Raw genomic sequence first — 20,809 nt, 5'->3', positions numbered from 1 at the left:
TAACTCAGTTTTTGCAAACTCTGTACCAAATGGCATATACCATAGACTTATACAGGACATTTGCCATTCCAACAGATGGCACATCCTAAACAATAACACTGTTTCTACAAATCCCATACCAAGTAGTATATAATGTAGACTTATGGGCTGCATTTGTCGTTCCAACAGTTGGCACAATCATAACCATTAACATTGCTTTCACGAATCCCATACCAAATGCCAAAAAATATACATATACATTGCATTTTTCATTCCAACAGATGGTGCATCACAAACATTAACTTTGTTTTTGCAAACTCTGTTCCAAATGGCATATACCATAGACTTATGCAAGACATTTTCCATTCCAACAGACGGCACATCCCAAACAATAACAGTTTCTACAAATCCCATACCAAGTAGTATATAGTGTAGACTTATGCACTGCATTTGTCACTCCAACAGATGGCACAATCACAACCATTAACATTGCTTTCACGAATCCCATACCAAATGCCAAAAAATATACATATACATTGCATTTTTCATTCCAACAGATGGTGCATCACAAATATTAACTCTGCTTTTACGAATCCCATACCAAATGGCATATAATGTAGACTTGCACACTGCATTTTCCATTCCAACAGACGGCACATCTCAAACAATAACACTGTTTCTACAAATCCCATACCAAGTAGTATATAATGTAGACTTATGCGCTGCATTTGTCGTTCCAACAGATGGCACAATCATAATCATTAACATTGCTTTCACGGATCCCATACCAAATGCCAAAAAATATTCATATACATTGCATTTTTCATTCCAACAGATGCCACGTCACAAACATTAACTTTGTTTTTGCAAACTCTGTTCCAAATGGCATATACCATAGACTTATACAGGACATTTGCCATTCCAACAGACGGCACATCCCAAACAATAACACTGTTTCTACAAATCCCATACCAAGTAGTATATAGTGTAGACTTATGCACTACATTTGTCACTCCAACAGATGGCACATCAAAAACATTAACACTACATTTATGAATCCCATACCAAATGGCATATAACGTAGACAAATGTATTGCATTTGTCATTCCAGTTGTTGAGGACTAGGAGTCCCAAAGCACATAAATCCCAATATTTTCCAAAAGCACTTCCAAAAATGCCCACACTTGGTAATATTACATTCAAAACCCAGCTAGTAATAGGCAGTAGCACTAAATCACAGGTGGGCAGATTCAGTCCTGGAGGACCGCAGTGGTTGCAGGTTTTTGTTCTCACCCAGTTGCTTAATTAAAAACCAATTCTTGTCAATTATTTAATTTCATGGCTTGCTGGTGCTTTAACTCTGCCATGCCAAGTCATTGTCATATCCTCGATTTTCTTCTCCTTTCTAAGGATGTCATCCAAATGATTTGAAGTCTAAAACAGACGAGTGATTCTCAGTGCTTCACTTTTTTCTCTCTTCACTTTCCTTCCATGTATTTAATTAAACCCAATAATGCGTGATAAATACACACAGAGGTGTAAATGGAAACAAGCTAAATGGAGAAATGCTGGTTTCTTTTGTCATTTGCGTGTTATTGCTAATTAAGAGCCATTAAAGACCAAGACTACAGCTGTTTAAGACTGAAATAAGCAAAAAGGGTTCAAAATCTTAAAGAACGAGACCACTAAAGTGAAGCAGAAGTGTTACTCGAGCAATAAGTGCTGCTTATTAAGCATTTGGGTTGGAACAAAAACCTGCAGCCACTGCGGCCCTCCAGGACTTTATCTGCCTACCCCTGCACTGAATCTTTATAAAATAAAACATTTATTCTTCACAAAAAGTATTACAAATCACTATGAAGCTCCACGAAGCACAAAGGCAAAATGGAATTGCTTCAAACACAAGGAAATCCGAGCAAACAAAGTCACACGTAGACAATAAAAGCAGCATTAATTTAAGTTAATGCCACAAAAATGAACAATGATAAAAAAAAAAAAAAACGAACCCCCAGCCAGGGGAGAAACCCTACCTTTATGCACCCCAAACATTTGTAGCAATGCATTTTGTTACTATGAATGTTTGTGGTGTGGCATCTGTTGGAATGACTAACATGGTGCATTTTATTAATACAAATGTTTGTTGTGCGCCATCTGTTGGAAAGACAAATGCAATGCATTTCATTATTACATGCATTACAGAATACATTCCAATAGATGGTGCAATGTAAACGAGGTCTACGTTGATTGCTTGGATTTTAACCCAGTGTTAGAAGGGTAGCACAACTGGTAAGGACATAAGATAAGAAATTAGACAAACCAGAGGAGTCCATTCAGTCCATGAAGCTCATTGGTTTAGCTAATAGCTAAGCTGCCTCAATATCTCGTCCAGATATGGTTGTCAAGGTTCCTGGTTCATCTGAAGTATATGCTGCCAGATTTGTTTACTTGCCTACCCAGTCAAACCATTGTGGAAAGTTCTAGATTATCTGAGACTTGTTTCACAGGAGTCTATACAGATAGTGCCCCCTAATGGCTGATCTGGGTAATGTTACTCTATAGTCTCCGATCGGAGTCATCATACAGATTTTAGTTGGCAGCTCAAACACTTCAAATAAATCCCCCCTTTTGCCCACAAGGTAACTCCTTTTGCAGAACAAAAACAGTTTTCATTTGTTATGGCTGCCCTTGCCAGAAACATCTTTTTATTGTTCCCATGTGTACCGATTTACACATCAACCATCCTATAAGTCCAGGCTGCAGAATCACTTAGGACTTTTTAAGGCATCTGCAGGGGTTCTCCCCACAATGCTGGACTTTGCTGGTTTTTTTTTTTGGAACCCCGGGATCTGAGGATATTCAGGAGTCCTAAACAGGCCGTTCTGTCCCCTTCCTCCCGTGTCACACGTATCCAGTGTTTTTTGTTTTTTTTTGTATCCTTTATCCTTAAAGTCACAGGTGTTTTATTCCAGCTGCCAAAGCAAGCAAAGTGAAAAACGTTGGGAAGCATTCCATCCAAGAGAGCTCTAAATCAGCGGCCCCTCCATCGCTGTTGTCAGCTTGGTGTACGAGATGCATGTAGGGGTGGACACCATTTCCAGTTCCAGAGAGCCGTTATTATTTAAAGCAGATGCAGAAATCATCCCGGTTTGCGTTTAATGAGAAGGCCACTTGAAATGGACAAACAGTATGGCGCCCGGGGGCAGACGTTGTGACAACATGAAGAAGTGGGGGCTCAAGAGGGTGGTCTGCTAATCACCAGATGATACCTTAGGAGAGTTTTTTTTAAATGAGATATTTTTAGGATGCCATTCAAAGGTACTGCGATGAAAATTCTTTGCAAGTAGCACTTCTCCAGCTTTTTTTTTTTTTTTTAGGGATTATCTACTTTTGGATCGGACGGGTATTGCTGCTCCAGTCTGTTAATGGCATCTTTTTTTTTTCTGCCATCAAGACACCCAAGTAAAAAACAAAGCCATTTTGGACAAATCCCTCTTAATTACTTCTTGATAAAAGTTATGGAATTGTTTTATCCCATAAAAGTCTTTTTTTTTTTTTTTTTTACATAAAACTTGACTGTCCTGAAACCTTCTTTTGGGAGAAAAGCCACCAAATAACATGACAATAAAATGACAGCCCAGCAAAGATTGAAATAAGATTGCTAGTGTGGCGCTCCCTGACTTCCAGTTGAGGGGTTAATTTAGGGACAGTTTATTCCTGTAGCTGTTGGCACCCATAGCATGCAGCAGGGCTGTTCCAAAGGACTACAATTCCCAGCAAGCGACAAATGGCGCGGACGCAACAAACTAAATTAAAATAAAAGGTAGCCATGATCGATCTTCATATCTCTTTTGTGCGTCTCGTAGGTCAATCCTGTGACGTGTTCTGTTCACAGAGCGACGACGCCTTCTGTCGACCCTGGGACTTGTGGGCTGGAAACCGGAAGGGGCGGAGTCACGTAACCTCACTGCAATTTGATTTGATTTTTCTTTGTGTTCTTCAGCTGGGTTCCCGAGGCCTGGTCACACTGCTCAACACCTTGCGGTTCAGGATTCCGGCAAAGGCAAACGACATGTCGGCAGATGACCGCCAGCGGGCTCATCAAGATTTTGCCCAGGGATGACTGTCGCCCCGAACATCAACCTGCGGAGAGAGAAGTTTGTGTCTCAGATACGTGTGCGTTATGGGTGGCACGTTCATGGCGTCAGGTAAGGATACTTTGATTCCTGACTACCGGCCTCTTGAGTGGCCTGCTGTCATCATGCAAAAGTGTTCCTTTGCTTCTGTGGACAGATATGGGATAGTAGATGTATTTGGGAGAGGATGGGGGGCTCATGAGTTCACTGGAAAGGGGTGTGTGGCACGCCCGAGAAATGTGGGTGGGGACTCGAGCTGGTGAAGAAGCTTGCTATAGGACATCTACCCTTTGCTGAGGGTGAGCAGGGGAGACGTCAGTTTTAAGAGGGACGAACCGTGGCGTGTGATGGCTTTAATGAATGGATCCTTCTGATTTGAATTGTCTGGATGAATGAAACTTCTCAAAAAAATGAAAGGACCACTTTGAAAACCCATCAGATCTCAATGGGGAAAAAAACTCCTGCTGGATATCTCTACTGCTATGGACTGATATGGTGATGTGTGAGGAATGAAAGGATGGAAATGAAAATGATCAACCGACAGAGAGAGGGCTGAACTCAAAGACACCCCGAAAATCAAAGAGAAACAATGATGTGGCCGGCAGGCAAGTCCATTTTACCGAAATGTCATTGCAGCAACTCCAAATCGTACTCAGTGGTTTGTGTGCAAAATGCCTGACAACTTCCTAATGAGATGATGGATGGTGTCCTGGGGGATCTCCTCCCAGATCTGGACCACTGAGCTCTTGGATAGGCTGAGGTGTCTGATGGACCCAAACATAATGTCCCACCCAGAGGTGTTCTACTGGATTGAGGTCAGGCGAGTGAGCGTAGGGGCAGCCAGTCAATGTTATCAATTCCTTCATCTTCTTGTCACATGAGGCCGGGCGTGAACCAGGAGGAACCCAGGAGCCACTGCACCAGCATACGGTCTGACAATGGGGCCAAGGATTTCATCCCGATACCTCATGGCAGTCAAGGTGCCGTTGTCTAGCCTGTAGATAGACCATCACTGACCCACCACCCACGATGTCACAGGCAGCATAACGTTCTCCACAGCTTCTCCAGACCCTTTCTTGTCTCTCACATGTGCTCAGGGTGAACCTGCTCTCATCTGTGAACAGCACCGGGCTCCAGTGGTGGACTTGCCAATAATGGTATTCTATGGCAAATGCCAATCGAGCTTCACAGTGCCCACTAGAGGACGTCGGGACCTCAGGCCACCCTCATGAAGTCTGTTTTTGATTGTTTGGTCAGAGACATTCACACCAGTGGCTTGCCTGCTTACTGGAGGTCATTTTGTAGGCTCTGGCAGTGTTCATCCTATTCCTCCTTGCCCAAAGGAGCAGATACCGGTGGGCCCTGCTGATGGGTTAAGGACCTTCTACGTGGGGCCATTTCCAGCTCTCCTCAAGTAACTTCCTGTCTCCTGGAATCTCCTCCATGTCCTTGAGACTGTGTTGGGAGACGCAACAAACCTTCTGGCAATGGCATGTATTGATGTGCCTGCCATCCTGGAGTAGCTGGACTACCTGTGCCAGCTCTGTAAGGTCCAGGTATGGCCTCATGCTACCAGTAGTGACACTGACCATAGCCAAATGCAAAACGAGTGACAAAACAGATGAGGAGGGAGAAAATGTCAGTGGCATCCACTTGTGAAACCATTCATTCCTGTTTTGGGGGTCGTCTCATTGTGGCCCCTCTAGTGCACCAAAGCAGCTGAACCTGATGAACAAGCCCCTCTGCTGCTTAACTGACCAGATCAATAGACCACAAGTTTCATTGACTTGATGCTGTACTCGGATTCAAAGATGTTCCATTAATTTTTTTTTTTTTGAGGTGTATATTTACCTGGTGGCGCAGTGGGTAGCGCGGCTGCCTCGCAGTAAGGAGACCCGGGTTCGCTTCCTCGGTCCTCCCTGCGTGGAGTTTGCATGTTCTCCCCGTGTCTGCATGGGTTTCCTCCCACAGTCCAAAGACATGCATGTTAGGTGCATTGGTGATTCTAAATTGTCCCTGGTGTGTGCTTGGTGTGGGTGTGTGTTCACGTGTCCTGCGGTGGGCTGGCGCCCTGCCCGGGGTTTGTTTCCTGCCTTGGGCCCTGTGTTGGCTGGAATTGGCTCTAGCAGACCCCCATGAGCCTGTAGTTAGGCTATAGCGGGCTGGATAATGGATGGATGGATGTGTGTGTGTGCCCTGAGGTGGGCTGGCACCCAGACTGGGTTTTTTCCTGCCTTGCACCCTGTGCTGGCTTGGATTGGCTCCAGCAGACCCCTGTGACCCTGTGTTAGGATTTAGCGGGTTGGACGATGGATGGATATTTACCTGCACTATGAACATTGTTTTTAAGAATGCATTATTTATTTTTTGGAAGATCTGCACTGCACTTTGTTTTGCAACACTGTCTTGTTGGTGGGGATGCACTGTTTATACCACCTCTTGCTGTGTTATGGGTCCTCATTGCCCAGTCCATCTCAGTTTACGACTATCGATGTCCCGGTTTCCTGGGAGTGTGCCAGCGGTGGGCAACGCGGGTATCACATTGTTAACGAAGACGCGTGACAGAGTTTCCTGTGTTCTCTTTTTTCAGTGTGCAGGACGATGCCTTGGACCAGCACTATCTACGCAGCACCGTCAAGTCATCTGCCAACACTCCAACGGCTCTTTGCTTCCAGACTCCTACTGTGATGAAAGAAAAAGGTATTACAAGAAAACGGAAGTAGTAAAAACAGAATGTTTGGCTCTTTATCAGTTCTGGTAAGAAGCTCTCCATGTGTTCTGTTTAAATAGTTTATTTTGCTGAGCTGAGATGGATTCTGAACCAAGGGTTGCAATTGGAAATGTAATTATATTTTACATTCACTTCTGAAAAAACTCTTGGCTGTCAGAAAAAGTATAAAGATTAGTAGAAAAGTTTACAATGCATTCTGCTGCTGCTTCTATATCCTTATTCAGTGATCCCTCCTCAATTCCAGAACCCCCTGCGAAAGGTGAAAATCCGCGAAGTGAAAGCCATATGTTTCTATGGTTATTTTTATATATTTTAAACCCTTATAAACTCTCCCACACTCTTATAAACATTTCCCGCACAGTTATACAGCAGAAACCCTTCATATTCTCTTAGATATTAGGTAAGATTTGTTGAAATTATGTATGTAAACACACTGTTTATATACAGTAAAACCTAAATGTTATTTTAAAGATATCGAGCGTCTCCGATATCAAAATGTTACAGCCATTACGGTAGACAGGCCACCAGCAATGAATACGTACAATGCAAGAAAAATTGTATGCAGTAAAATGTGTGTACAGTGACACTAAACGTACGTAGATGTACTAAGTACCGTACATAGAAAATTAATTATGGTTACTCGCCAACAATGACACGACGACTTGTCCGATAACGATGGTTGCTAATTAATTAATTTTACTGCACAACAAAGGAGAGCGTGACAGCTCTTCAGGCAACTGTGTAGCACCGCCGTTGTTCTTCTTCCGGCAGTCTTCAATCCAAATCCCTAAAGCAGCCTTATTACGTCCACTTACAACTCGTTTCTAGCCCTGGTTAAAGGACACTGCGGCCGTAGATCTTATATTCTTTTTCTCCTTTTTAAATAAAAAGAACCGTGGACTCATTGATGCCGTAATGGCGTCTTACAGCGGCGTAGCTGTTCCCTTCCTTCAACATGTCTAAAACAGTTACCTTTTCGGCAATCGTCAGCATCTTCCGTTGAAGCAGTAGCAGGAGCAGATCGTTTTGGAGCCATAATGAAGGGCTTGACTAGGCACAAAGAAAAACACAAAAGAGCACAAAAGTTAACTCTTTACACAGCGAAACACATTGATGCTGATTGAGCGAGACGAGATTTCCTGGTTAACACGGAATCGAATTTGCCGCTCCGTCGCTGAGCCAATCAACACCCAGGAACTTACCCATGTGCTCTGATTGGGTTGTTTCTCAGCCATCTGCCAATAGCGTCCTTTGTATGAAATCAACTGGGCAAACCAACTGAGGAAGCACGTACCATAAATTAAATTAAAAGACACATTGTCCGCAGAAATCCGCGAACCAGCGAAAAAGCCATGTTATATATTTAGATATAGATATATTTAGTGCCCTGCAGTGGCCTGGTGCCCTGCCTGGGGTTTGTTTCCTGCCTGTCGCCCTGTGTTGGCTGGGATTGGCTCCAGCAGACCCACATGACCCTGTAGTTAGGATATAGCAGGTTGGATAATGGATGGATGGATATATTTAGATATATTTAGATATGCTTACATATAAAATCCGCGATAGAGTGAAGCCGCAAAAGTCGAAGCGCGATATAGCGAGGGATTACTTTAACCCTTATCCCTCTGGTGGCTGGCAGCCTAGGCAGTGTACCTTGGTAATTTTAAGGAATACTCCACCTGCAAATTGCATTCTTTTTTGTTTGTTACTCATTGTAGTTTGTAGAAAAAAAAAATGTAACCTCCTGTTTCCGAGAATTTCAAAGTGTTGACTATTAAAATCTCTACAATATAAACTGCTCAAAAAAATTAAAGGAACACTTTGAAAACACATCAGATCTCAATCCTCCTGGATATCTATACTGATATAGACTGGGTAATGTGTTAGGAACGAAAGGATGCCACATCGTTTGATGGAAATGAAAATGATCAACCTACAGAGCCCTGAATTCAAAGACGCCCCAAAAATCAGAGTGAAAAAATGATGTGGCAGGCTAGTCCATTTTGCCAAAATTGAATTGCAGCAACTCCAAATTGTACGCAGCACTTTGTATGGCCCCTGTGTTCTTGTATACATGCCTGACAACATCGGTGCATGCTTCTAATGAGATGACAGATGGTGTTGTGGGGGATCTCCTCCCAGATCTGGACCAGGGCATCACTGAGCTCCTGGACAGTCTGAGGTGCAACCTGGTGGCATTGGATGGACCAAAACATAATGTCCCAGAGGTGTTCTATTGGATTTAGGTCAGGAAAGTGTGGTGGCCAGTCAATGGTATCAATTCCTTCATCCTCCAGGAACTGCCTGCATACTCTCACCACATGAGGCCAGGAATTGTCGTGCACCAGGAGCCACTGTACCAGCATAGGGTCTGACAATGGGTCCAAGGATTTCATCCTGATACCTAATGGCAGCCAAGGTGCCTTTGTCAAGCCTGTAGTGGTCTGTGTGACCCTCCATGGATATGCCTCCCCAGACAATCATTAACCCACCACCAAACTGCTCATGCTGAATGATGTTACAGGCAGCATAATGTTCTCCATGGCTTCTCCAGACCCTTTCACTTCTGTCACGTGCTCAGGGTGAACCTGCTCTCATCTGTAAAAGCCTGGCTTTTTTTTTTTCCAGTGGCCTGCTGGAGGTCATTTTGTAGGGCTCTGGCAGTGCTCATCCTGTTCCTCCTTGCCCAAAGGAGCAGATACTGGTCCTGCTGATGGGTTATGGACCTTCTATGGCCCTCTCCAGCTCTCCTAGAGTAACTGCTTGTCTCCTAGAATCTCCTCCATGCCCTTGAGACTGTGCAGGGAGACACAGCAAACCTTCTGGCAATGACACGTATTGATGTGCCATCCTGGAGAAGTTGGACTACCTGTGCAACCTCTGTAGGGTCCAGGTATCGCCTCATGCTACCAGTAGTGACACTGACTGTAGCCAAATGCAAAACTAGTGAAGAAACAGTCAGAAAAGATGAGGAGGGAAAAATGTCAGTGGCCTCCACCTGTTAAACCCTTCATTCCTGTTTTGGGGTCATCTCATTGTTGCCCCTCTAGTGCATCTGTTGTTAATTTCATTAACACCACAGCAGCTGAAACTGATTAACAACCCCCTCTGCTACTTAACTGACCAGATTAATATCCCATAAGTTTAATTGACTTTATGCTATACTCTGATTAAAAAGTGTTCCTTTAATTCTTTTGAGCAGTATATTACTGGATGTGAGAGCACGTGCAATACATCATCGGGCCACCTGACAGTCAGAGGTTAATGTAGATGATGATGACACAAATATATAGCGCTTTGAGTACTGAGAAAAGCCCTATATAAATGTAATGAATTATTATTATTATTATTATTAAATATAATTTACGAGGACGGTAATAGTAATGACATCATTCTACATTGCTGATATCTTGTCTGGCGTAAGTGGCAACTCCGTAGGTAATGTGATTGATTGCCACCACTAGTTTATAATCTGGTGGTTACCTTTTTCTATAAGTTCTTTCTATGTAGAGACATGTACCTCCTGGACCAGAGCCTAGTCAATCCTTTCTTCTGCCAATAATCATGGCACGTAGTCAGCTGTGGAACCACTAACAGCTTCTATATTAATTTAACAAATACGGAGTGATGGTCCAGTAGTCTTTGATTCAAGCAATGATGTGTCTAGGAGTGTTTGTTTGCTTTGGTTAACACATCACATTGAATTTAGTTCGTAGACAGCTGAGGATCTACTGACAGCTTCTAGATGGATTTGACAAATACGGAGTGATGGTCATGAGAGTCATGAGGTCGCTGAAAAGTGGTGTGTGGCGCTCCTTATGTCTCTGCAAAAGGACAAAGGTCCACGTCTTTCAAGTCCTGCACCTTCTTGTTTGTGAGACATGGATGCTATCCAGTGACCTGGGATGAAGACTGAACTCCTTCAGTGCTGTGTCTCTTCGGAGGGTCCTTGGGTACCACTGGTTTGGCTTTGTGTTGCTCACGGAGTCCTGAATGAGGCACATGACCTGCATTATTAGGGAGCATCAGTTATGGCACTACGGCCAAGTGGCACGATTCCCCGAGGGTGATCCTGCTCACAGGACCCTCATTGTTGAGGACTCGAGTGGCTGGACCAGGCCAAGGGGACGTCCATGCAGAGAGATGGTCATTTCTGGAGGGTGGGAATTAGCCGCATGTCTACCTAGGGGGTAGCCAACCATGATCCCAAGCTGTTTCATCGCGTGGTGGGTGTGTCAACACACTGTACACATGACCCCCAACCTGACCTGACCTGGAGTGATGGTCCGATAGTCTTTAATTCAAGCAATGATGTGCCTAATTGTGTTTGCTTACGTTGGTTAGCCTTTCACATTGAACTCAGTCCGTTTTGCATTGTTTTCAATGTTCTTGTCAGTAGATCTCTCAACCGTTTGGCTTCCAGGGTTTTGTAGTACATTTAGTGTCACCCAGCCTGCTGCATAAGAAGATGCACTACAAAGTCACTGGTCTGGAAAACTCTGACTGGTCTGAAGCTACACATGATGCACTGTGTGTTTGACACTTTTCTCTTATGATCTCCTGTGTGATCAAACCAGATGGCCTAGCCTTCACTCAACACGTGCATCAACAAGCCTTGGGAGCCCATGACCCTAGTACTGGTTCACTAGTTGTCCTTCCTTGGACCAACTGCATGACGTGAACACCTCACCAGACCTGCTGCTTTTCGAGATGCTCTGACCCAGTCCTATAGCTAGCACAATTTGGTTCTGGTCAAAGTCAATCAGATCCTTACGCTTTCCCATTTTTCCAAGAACTGACTGTTCACTTGCTGCATAATATATCCTACCCCTTGATTGGTGAGACAATCAATTTTATTTACTCCACCTTTCAGCGGTTCTAACCTTATGTAAATGTATATACAAATGTGACGGGGCTCCACTGGACTAAAAGGTCAAGAACTCCAACATTCACGTTTTCTTTTTCCTCTCCCTTCCTGACAGGCCCCTGTCCTCGAGGAACTGTTCAGCAGACATCTGTAATGTCCATTGGGTGACACAAGCCTGGAATACCTGCACGGTATCATGTGGACATGGGTTCCAGTCTCGGAAGGTGGAATGCGTTCACAAGAAAAGCCACAAAACTGTAGATGACCAGCTGTGCAGCTGGCAGAAGCGCCCAGCCAAGTGGCAGCACTGCAGTGCCACTTCATGTAGCCGTAAGTATGGTTTTTGTTTTTGCGGATTTAAAGACAGAAGAAGAAGAAGCTGATCCGTTTATTCTGTGCCTTCAGTCCTCACAATGCTTTACACGTCTCTCAGTAATAAAAATGTGAACAGGGCAGATTTAGGGTTTCCGTCTGTCCTTCACCTACTGATCCACCATCTACACTGCTGGGTCCTTGAGCAAGGCCCTTAACCTGATAATTGCTCCAGGGACTCTGTACAATGGCTGACCCCTCTCTTTCTCTGTCTTGCCTTCTGTCCACTTACTTTGATGGGTGACTCTCAGCGTCTCCATCTCGTGTGTCTCACGCTTGGTCTTCTTCTGTCAAGCGATGTCACTAAAAACAAACTGACCAATCACACCAAAGTCCAAAACTGACCTATCAGAATGATTTGAGGGTTGCGGACACACCCAAACATACTCACAGACCTTAACGTTATATTATACAGTAGATTTATAAGGAAAAGGAAAAACTGGGAAATATATGAAATAAAAAAATGCGATCTGCGCATTATAAATTGATAAAATATCACCATCCTGTATGAATATTAGAACAATCTGGACGAGAACAGGCCATTCAGCCCAACAAAGCTCGCCAGTCCTATCCGCTTAATTCTTCTAAAAAAAAATAAAACATTGTGATGGACAATACGCCTGGGTGGGCATCCCGGCCATGAAGGAGGGTGATTCCTTCACCAGCCCTGTGCCACTCCAAGAAATGCGGCAAAGAAAAACACAAGACAGGCATGGGATGTCGATGCCAGAAGGAATACACTGGCATCCTGGCTGGGTTAGTTAGATCCAGTATCCAGGTATAAAGGAAGGACTTTGGTGGACATTTGTTCCGGTACATTTCCTCCCCCAGGATGTCGGGTGGCAGCCTCCCCTGGTTTAAAGTTCCCGCATGGACTCCTGCAGGGCAAACTGGAACCTGTAATGCCTTGGTGCATCCCTGTGGTGTTCAGTGGGGGCTGTGAGGGGGAGCTGAAGGGGTTAACAATCCTTATACGGTGGCACTTCTGGATCTAAGATAAAAGAGGCCACTCGACCTCATCCAGGGGAGTCAGAGTCGGGTGGAAGTGGACGAAGATCACCTGGGAGGTGTAGAGGAGGAGAAACAGAAGAAGAAAAGTGAAGTGCATTGAGTTAATTGAGCCTGGCACCTTTGAGGAAGACAGACAGACTGCCGTCACCATCCTGCTCCACGGACAGACTGAGGAGATCGATCCTCCCCCACACTATGCGACTCTTCAATTCCACCTGGGGGGGGTAAACGTTAACATTATACAAAGTTATTGTTTGTTATACCTGCATTGTTATCACTCTTTAATTTAATATTGTTTCTATCAGTATGCTGCTGCTGGAGTATATGAATTTCCCCTTGGGATTAATGAAGTATCTATCTATCTATCTATCTATCTATCTATCTATCTATCTATCTATCTATCTATCTATCTATCTATCTATCTATCTATCTACAGGGTGGTCCAGATCTAATTATGCAGATCCAGATTGTCTGGATGACTTTGATTTATGCGGGGACAATTCCAGTTCGGCACAAAGACGATTCTACATATCGTCAGTTCGCACACTTCTCAATGGTCCGGGATCTTTTCGGGTGATTTTCTATGTAATAAACTTAAAAAGTTATAGCGTAATGAAAATTGCATAATTAGATCTGGACCACCCTATATCTATCTATCTTTAAAAATAAACCGGGACTTGCGTTTGTGAGGATGTTCAGGGGTTAGGGTGCTGCATCGCCCCCTTGTGGTTCACAACATCATGTCGAGTTTCGAACGTCTCTAAAGTCCTACTGTCTACCACGCTACTTGGTCACGTATTCCAGGTGTCTGGGGTTATCTGTATAATGAAACACTTCCTAATGTGTATGCAAAAATATAAGGCTTATGTGTGAGAAGCACAGGAAATCATTTTAAAAACACTTTCTGCTTTCAGCTATGCAAGCAGGTGGAGACAAAGCCGGAGGTGTCAGACTTAAAGATGTTAAGATTTGCCTTGGGTGTGACAAGGATGGACAGGATTAGAAATGAGGACATTAGAGGGTCCACACAAGTTGGGAGAGAAAGTCAGAGAGGCGAGATTACGTTGGTTTGGGTATATTGGGAGAAGGATACTAAGGACAGAGCTGCCAGGGAAGAGGAACAGAGGAAGACCTGAGAGGAGGCTTATGGATGTCGTGAGAGAGGACATGCAGGTGATTGGGGTGACAGAACAAGATGATGAGGACAGGAAGATATGAAAGAAGATGATCCACTGTGGTGACCCCTAACGGGAGCAGCCGAAAGAAGAAGATAACAACTGTGTGTTTGTTAAGACGATGAATAGTTTTAATAAGTATTCACTTTCCCTTTCCATGTGAGGACTTTGTCGTGTTGACCAGCTGACATCTCATTGTCGAGTTACTGAATTCAGACACAAAGCAAAAAGACAGTGTAGCTCAAAATACATACATGAGGTTCATGGCTGGTGAGGCACTGATTCCATCAGAGTCAGATTTACAAATATATGAACCCCGGAGAGTAGCTTATTCACTGACTGCACGCTCCTTGGTAAAGTTTTCATGTCACAATATCCCGTGTTAGTCCAGACATTGTCAAGTTTAGAAGTAACAGTGGTTTCCTGTAGGACAGCCCTACAGCCAGTCTTTTTGGGTGTTTGAAAAGAGCGAGTTGTCTTTTATCTCTTAGTTTGAAGCAAATCTTTTAGCTCCGGCGGTGGTCTTCCGTTATTTATCACTTCCTGATTTGACTGAAAGTCCGGTCTTGAGAAGTTTTTAAACTTAGATATATAATCTTTATTTGTTTGGCAGTCAGTCGGAACAACAAAATAAAAATAAATGGACCACTGCAGTGCACTTGACATTCTGATATCGCTGACATATTGGTACCCAGAGCCTCTGCATAGAAGGACAGCAGCAACGAGCACCTCTTGGGCTCACATGCGCCCCCTTCAGGGCGGCACGGTACTGTCTGCCTCACCCTGTGCCTTTTCACTGCAGTTTTATGTCCGATCAGACTGAGTATGTCACACACTTTCATTAAAGATATTAGAAAATCAGAGTGTATAATAAATGTGTCTGCAAACCTTATATTGGCGACATACCGAAAGAGCAACAGGCAGGCGCCAATCGCTGGCATCAACCCCGTGTGTGAGGTGAGGGAGAGCGCAGTCTGAGGGGAGGTGAGGCTCACCGTTGTCGCACCTCACATTTCTCCCCTGTATTTGAACAGGAAATGCGCAAATTCAGCAATTTTGACTATAAAAATGATCACAATTATTGGAATCATACAGAAAACAAATTTATAGCACAGACCTGTGGACACATTTATTTTACGTTATCATTATTAGATTTGTTTTACTTTTCATAAGCCACCCCTGACCGCACATCCCCGATACCCGAAAACGCAAAAGCACATTGGGGGACCACCGTTCATTTGCAGGAATGAGAATGCAGGCTGGAAGCATCCTAGCCCACCTCTTTTAAGTCAGTGGGTAACTGATGTTATATACAATTTGAAATTAGAAAAAAATCGAATTCTCACTTAGAGGGTCTGTTCAAAACTTTTTAAAAACCTGGATGGATCTTATCAGTAACATTTTAGAATAAGCATTTGTATTGGGGAGAAAGACTTCCTTCCCTCTTTACTACTCTCTAAAGTTTCTCTTGGGCTGTTGGCCTTCCTCTCTTTCTCATGGGTGGGATTTGAACTGAATTTAGCTTTGTTAAGTTTGACTTGATTGTATGGAACGTTACACGTTTTTAATAAATTCAATCAAAGATAATAAAAAACAAAAAGAGAATGAAGGCCCGATCAGAGCAGTGAGATGGACCAGGCCTTCCATGTGTTGAACAGAAGACCTCAGCTTTTGGATTAACTGGGAAACAGGAATTGGGTTCATAGAGTCAGGAACCCATCAATGTAAAACAATTTTCAAGATTCTGGAATATACTGCAGGATAGGATAGGAAAAAAGTGCTGCTTGCACACACACACACACACGCGCGCGCGTATGCACACACACTGTCTGCTATGAATGAAATCACCTCTCCAGCTCGGTGATGATAAACTGGATTAGTGCACCCCCTTGTGGTTATGAAGTAGAATGACGTACTCTGTCCAGCCTTGGACCTTCACTGCAAAAATGAAATCTAAGCAAGTGAAACATATTTATATCATGACGTTAAATCTTTTGGTTTCCTTATTATAAGAATTATTGACTTTTCAAAAAATTTATAATATGATTATTTTAGCTTACTTTAAGAAATCTTATCAAGTAAATTTTGCTTACCCCATTCACAGAGCCGGGCCTAGAGGTATTTTCACCTGAGGCAGGAGGATAAATTTGCGCCCCTATGTATATATTTTTTTTTTATTACTAATAAGTAATAAAATACAAAAATAAATTAAATTAAGTAAATTAAATACAAAATAAATAAATGAATGATTTTGAAAACAAAATAAATGTATTAATTATTAAATAAAAAAGTAACAGAATGCAGTAATAGTACAAAAGTAATAGAAACATAAAATGGCACAGATTAAAAATAAAATCACACCCACCTTTAAAAAAGAAAAACAAAATAAGTACTAGACATGAAATGAATTAGAAAATGATACAATTTTCAGTAATTTTATTTGATAATAGAGATAAAGTAAAATCAATAAGACAAAACAAAATGTAATATAATTACAATGAATAAACTGCAGTGGGCTGGCACCCTGCCCGGGGTTTGTTTCCTGCCTTGCTCCCTGTGTTGGCTGGCATTGGCTCCAGCAGACCCCCCGTGACCCTGTAGTTAGGATATAACGGGTTGGATAATGGATCAATGGACAATTAATAAATAATTAAATAAAAGTTTTTCTTTTTTCTTATTTTTTCAATTCCTGTTGCCATATTGACCATTTTTCCTGAGCAAGTGACGATTTTAAATATGTTTTGATCATTTATAGTTTACTAAAGCGTCTTTCACCAGAAGCTACAACAACAGGTAGTGTTAGGAATATTCTCAATGCAACTTCTAAATTTAAATAGGACTGAACTAAACTATATTCATAAATCATTTTTAAAAGATCTAAGCTTGTAGCTGCTTTAAAGTCTGGAATTAACGTCATTGCCTGATTTTTGAAACTGTTTCTGATAAAAAATTCTACAGAATTTATATCGTTTGGATATTTAAGGGATAAATCACAAGATGCTTTTTATAAAATTTTCTATATCCATCAACTTAAATTTTTCACCTGTTAAAAATCTGAAATCAGACGAAATCCCACATAGTTTTTCATATCTCCATCTAAGTTGTGATATTAAAACATCTATTACAAGGAAACGAGTGTATCGAGCGAGAGCGTCTGATGCAAATCGTCAGTTTGCTTAAGGTATTTGACCAACATTGCAATATACATTTGGCTTTTTACGTTTTTTTTTTATTTTGTAATTCATTAATGTTTAATTTTCATCAATTTGGTGCCCTTTTCCATTATTCACCAGAGGCAAGTGCCTCGTTTGCCTCACCCTTTTCCCGGCCCTGCCCCATTGGCAGATATTTTTGCTAAATAAAAGCAACACATCTCCCATCTTTGTGTCTAGCTGCAGTCAGGACAGTTTCAGGCCTCCGACAGATCCGAGCACTTCAGACATTATGAGGCCCGGAACCTACTTGTATTCATGTGAAAAACACGACAACGTTTATGTTTTACCTTGTGTATAAATGTACAATTATACAATTACAATTGTGAATTTCCCCTTGGGATTAATAAAGTATCTATCTATCTATCTATCTATCTATCTATCTATCTATCTATCTATCTATCTATCTATCTATCTATCTATCTATCTCACTGGTCCCCAGCTAACTGTGGTGCTGAACTGGTTCATGTAGCTGACACACCTACGGTAATGTTCTCCAGGAGGACTGCCACTTAAGAATGGCAAGAGGTAGAAACCAGATTGCAATGCACTGCAACCGTGACCGCCGTTGCTGATGCCCCTGCCATGCAAAGACAGCCTGGCAGCAAGCCTGCCACACAATCTTGGCAAACTGGCAGCCACAGCATGCAGCAACAGACGTTTTATGTTGATTTCTGTGTGAAACTATTGCTTTTCAGAAACTATGTTTTTTGGAAAAAATATTCAGCCCTTTGAAATTTGAAAAGCTTGATATCAAGTTTAAAACCAACGGTATCAGCATTGTAACTGCTGATATCATGGAAAACAGATTCAATGTTAAAACGGCCTGCCATTTCAGACTGACTCGCCTGCAGCTGGACTCTCTTTGACATTTTTTGCAGTGGTTCCTACATAAAGCTTTTTTTTAGTTGTTGTTGGTATTTAGCACACTGTATTAATCCCTGAGATGTCTTTTCACATGACCTTTGGATCATTGCAGGAGTAAACTAATTGCCAATATGCACAAAGAACACAAATTTAGTAAATCCAATAAAGTGATTTTAGTCCAAAAGTTTTTATTACATTACCACATTAATAACTGTGCCAAGTTTCATTTGGATTGAAAGATTCATTTTCGAGAGCTCACATCCTGACATGGGGGTGGCATGGTGACACAGCAGTAAGGGGCTGAGACCAGGGTTCACATCCTGTGTCCTTCCTGCTTGGAAATTATGAAGGGAATCGGCCCAGTGGATCGAGACGGTGACTTTAAACTGAGCTCATCAAGAACACGGGGACACAGGGTAAATTTCACGCCAACGTTAGGAAGTTTTTCTTCTCACAGAAAACCGCAGACCAGTAGGGACCCTCAACAGTTGACGTGATCTTATTTTGAGGAAATTAAGAGTGGTGAGCCTTGTTGGTTTGAAAGTTCTCTACTCGTCCAGACTGTTCTAACGTTCTGTAGGTAAGAGACTAGATGGGCTGGGGTTGAACACAGGGCATCCGGTGGGCCTTCCGGTAGGTCATTCTGGTAGGGTGAGGGCGGAAAAGGGAAACAGGTGAGCTGCCGTGCAACTTTCAGAGCTGTTGTCCATGATGCCTTCACCTTGAACCTCCACCACCTATGACGTCCATTTTTGATAAGGACTTGACATTCCCCATTCAGTACTAGCCAGAAATTTTGATTTTGCCCAGTTGGGACCATACTCCTGTAAAGGTTATGGTATGTGTTTGTAAATATTAAGAACTAAGAGATTTGACAAACAAGAGGAGGCCATTCTGTCCATCAGGCTATTGTTTAGCTAATAGTTAAGGTGTCTCCATAGGTCATCCAGACTATTTTAAGTTTCTACCTCAACTTCACAGAGAGTCCCACAACTTTTTGTGTAAAGAAGAGCTTCCTGGCTTCAGTCCTAAATTTCCACTGATGTCCTCGAGTATGCGATTCACCCTTAAGGTGAAAGAATTCCGCAGGTTCTTCTTAATTATTGCCTTTGAGAATTCTGAACACCTGGATGAGGTCCCCTCACAGTCTCCTCTGCTTGAGACCAAACAGTCTGTGATGGTAGGACATGTCCTCAAGTCTCAGAATGCACTTGGCTGCTCTCCTCTGCACAGCACGGTATTAGTTTTCGCCTTTTTACATCGTTGTTTTTATAGCTGGTCCTCGCGTGTACTCCTCCAGATTGTTTAGCATGAACTTTTGTCTTTCTACTAGTGGCACCTTACTGTGCTGACCATGTCAATGCTAAATAAACTAATGGCTGTTGAGAATGCTTGACCGGGAGCAGGCTACTCAATTTCACCATCTTGTTTCATCATGCAAAATTTCCTTTGGTTTTCAGGAGGAGAATGCAAGGACACCAGCCATTACTGTGCCGTGGTCAAGCGTCTGAAGCTCTGCCTCATTGACCTGTACAAGCAGAGGTGCTGCAAGTCCTGCCAAGAGGGGTAGTTCCTGCGACGGCAGACAGGACACAAATGAATGGACATCTCAGATGGACTTGGATGGAGAATTCCCCATAATCCAAGGGAAGGGGAAGAAAAAGTAAAAAACAGAAAGTGACTTAAAATTCACAAAAAAAGTGTTTTTCTTGACCTTGTATCAAGAGGATAGCATCAGTGAAGAAACTGATGACATGCGGCTGCTGTTCTTCGCAACCATGAATGAAAAGATGGAGGCGCTGGTATGGTACTTGAGATTTAGGAAACTCGCCGGTCATCGTTCCTCTTGCTGTAGTTTTAATTTCATCACCTCATCACTCGTTAATCCATATAGCGCCTTTCACAGCGGGCACCGTCACAAGCACCACCTTGAAATAAGACGTGTGATAGACACCAATGGAGGACCCTGCACTGAGTGGCTCAACCACTGGGCTGCATGCTGACATCCTAATACAGTGCCATATCTATCTATCTATCTATCTATCTATCTATCTATCTATCTGAATTTTTAATCTTGCCTACTACACTATCTATCTATCTATCTATCTATCTATCTATCTATCTATCTATCTATCTATCAGAATCTATCTATCTATCTACCAAAATTTTTAATCTTGCCTACTACACTTATCTATCTATCTATCTATCTATCTATCTATCTATCTATCTATCTATCTTTTTAATCTTGTCTACTACACTATCTATCTATCTATCTATCTATCTATCTATCTATCTATCTATCTATCTATCTATCTATCTATCTATCTATCTTTTTAATCTTGCCTACTACACTATCTATCTATCTATCTATCTATCTATCTATCTATCTATCTATCTATTTGCATTTAGTGTAGAGTACATCCAGTTATGGCAGTCTACAGTCTCTCTCTCGTATTCTAAACCTA

At 42.5% G+C, this 20,809-nt stretch overlaps 1 protein-coding gene across 1 annotated transcript in view; it reads left to right on the top strand.

Moving 5' to 3' along the window:
• adamtsl3 (ADAMTS-like 3) overlaps window positions 1-20,437 on the top strand; it is a 486,079-nt gene extending 465,642 nt beyond the window's left edge. The window contains exons 28-31 of the mRNA XM_039772774.1: window positions 3,980-4,184; window positions 6,703-6,812; window positions 11,823-12,037; window positions 19,805-20,437. Of these exons, the coding sequence (XP_039628708.1) occupies window positions 3,980-4,184; window positions 6,703-6,812; window positions 11,823-12,037; window positions 19,805-19,914 (640 nt within the window). The 3' untranslated portion in view covers window positions 19,915-20,437. The remainder of the gene's footprint in view (window positions 1-3,979; window positions 4,185-6,702; window positions 6,813-11,822; window positions 12,038-19,804) is intronic.
• Window positions 20,438-20,809: the final 372 nt, after the last annotated feature.

Source organism: Polypterus senegalus, chromosome 12 (genome assembly GCF_016835505.1).
Source record: "Polypterus senegalus isolate Bchr_013 chromosome 12, ASM1683550v1, whole genome shotgun sequence".
Taxonomy (NCBI): Eukaryota; Metazoa; Chordata; class Cladistia; order Polypteriformes; family Polypteridae; genus Polypterus; species Polypterus senegalus.
This window is presented reverse-complemented; position numbering and strand designations above follow the sequence as displayed.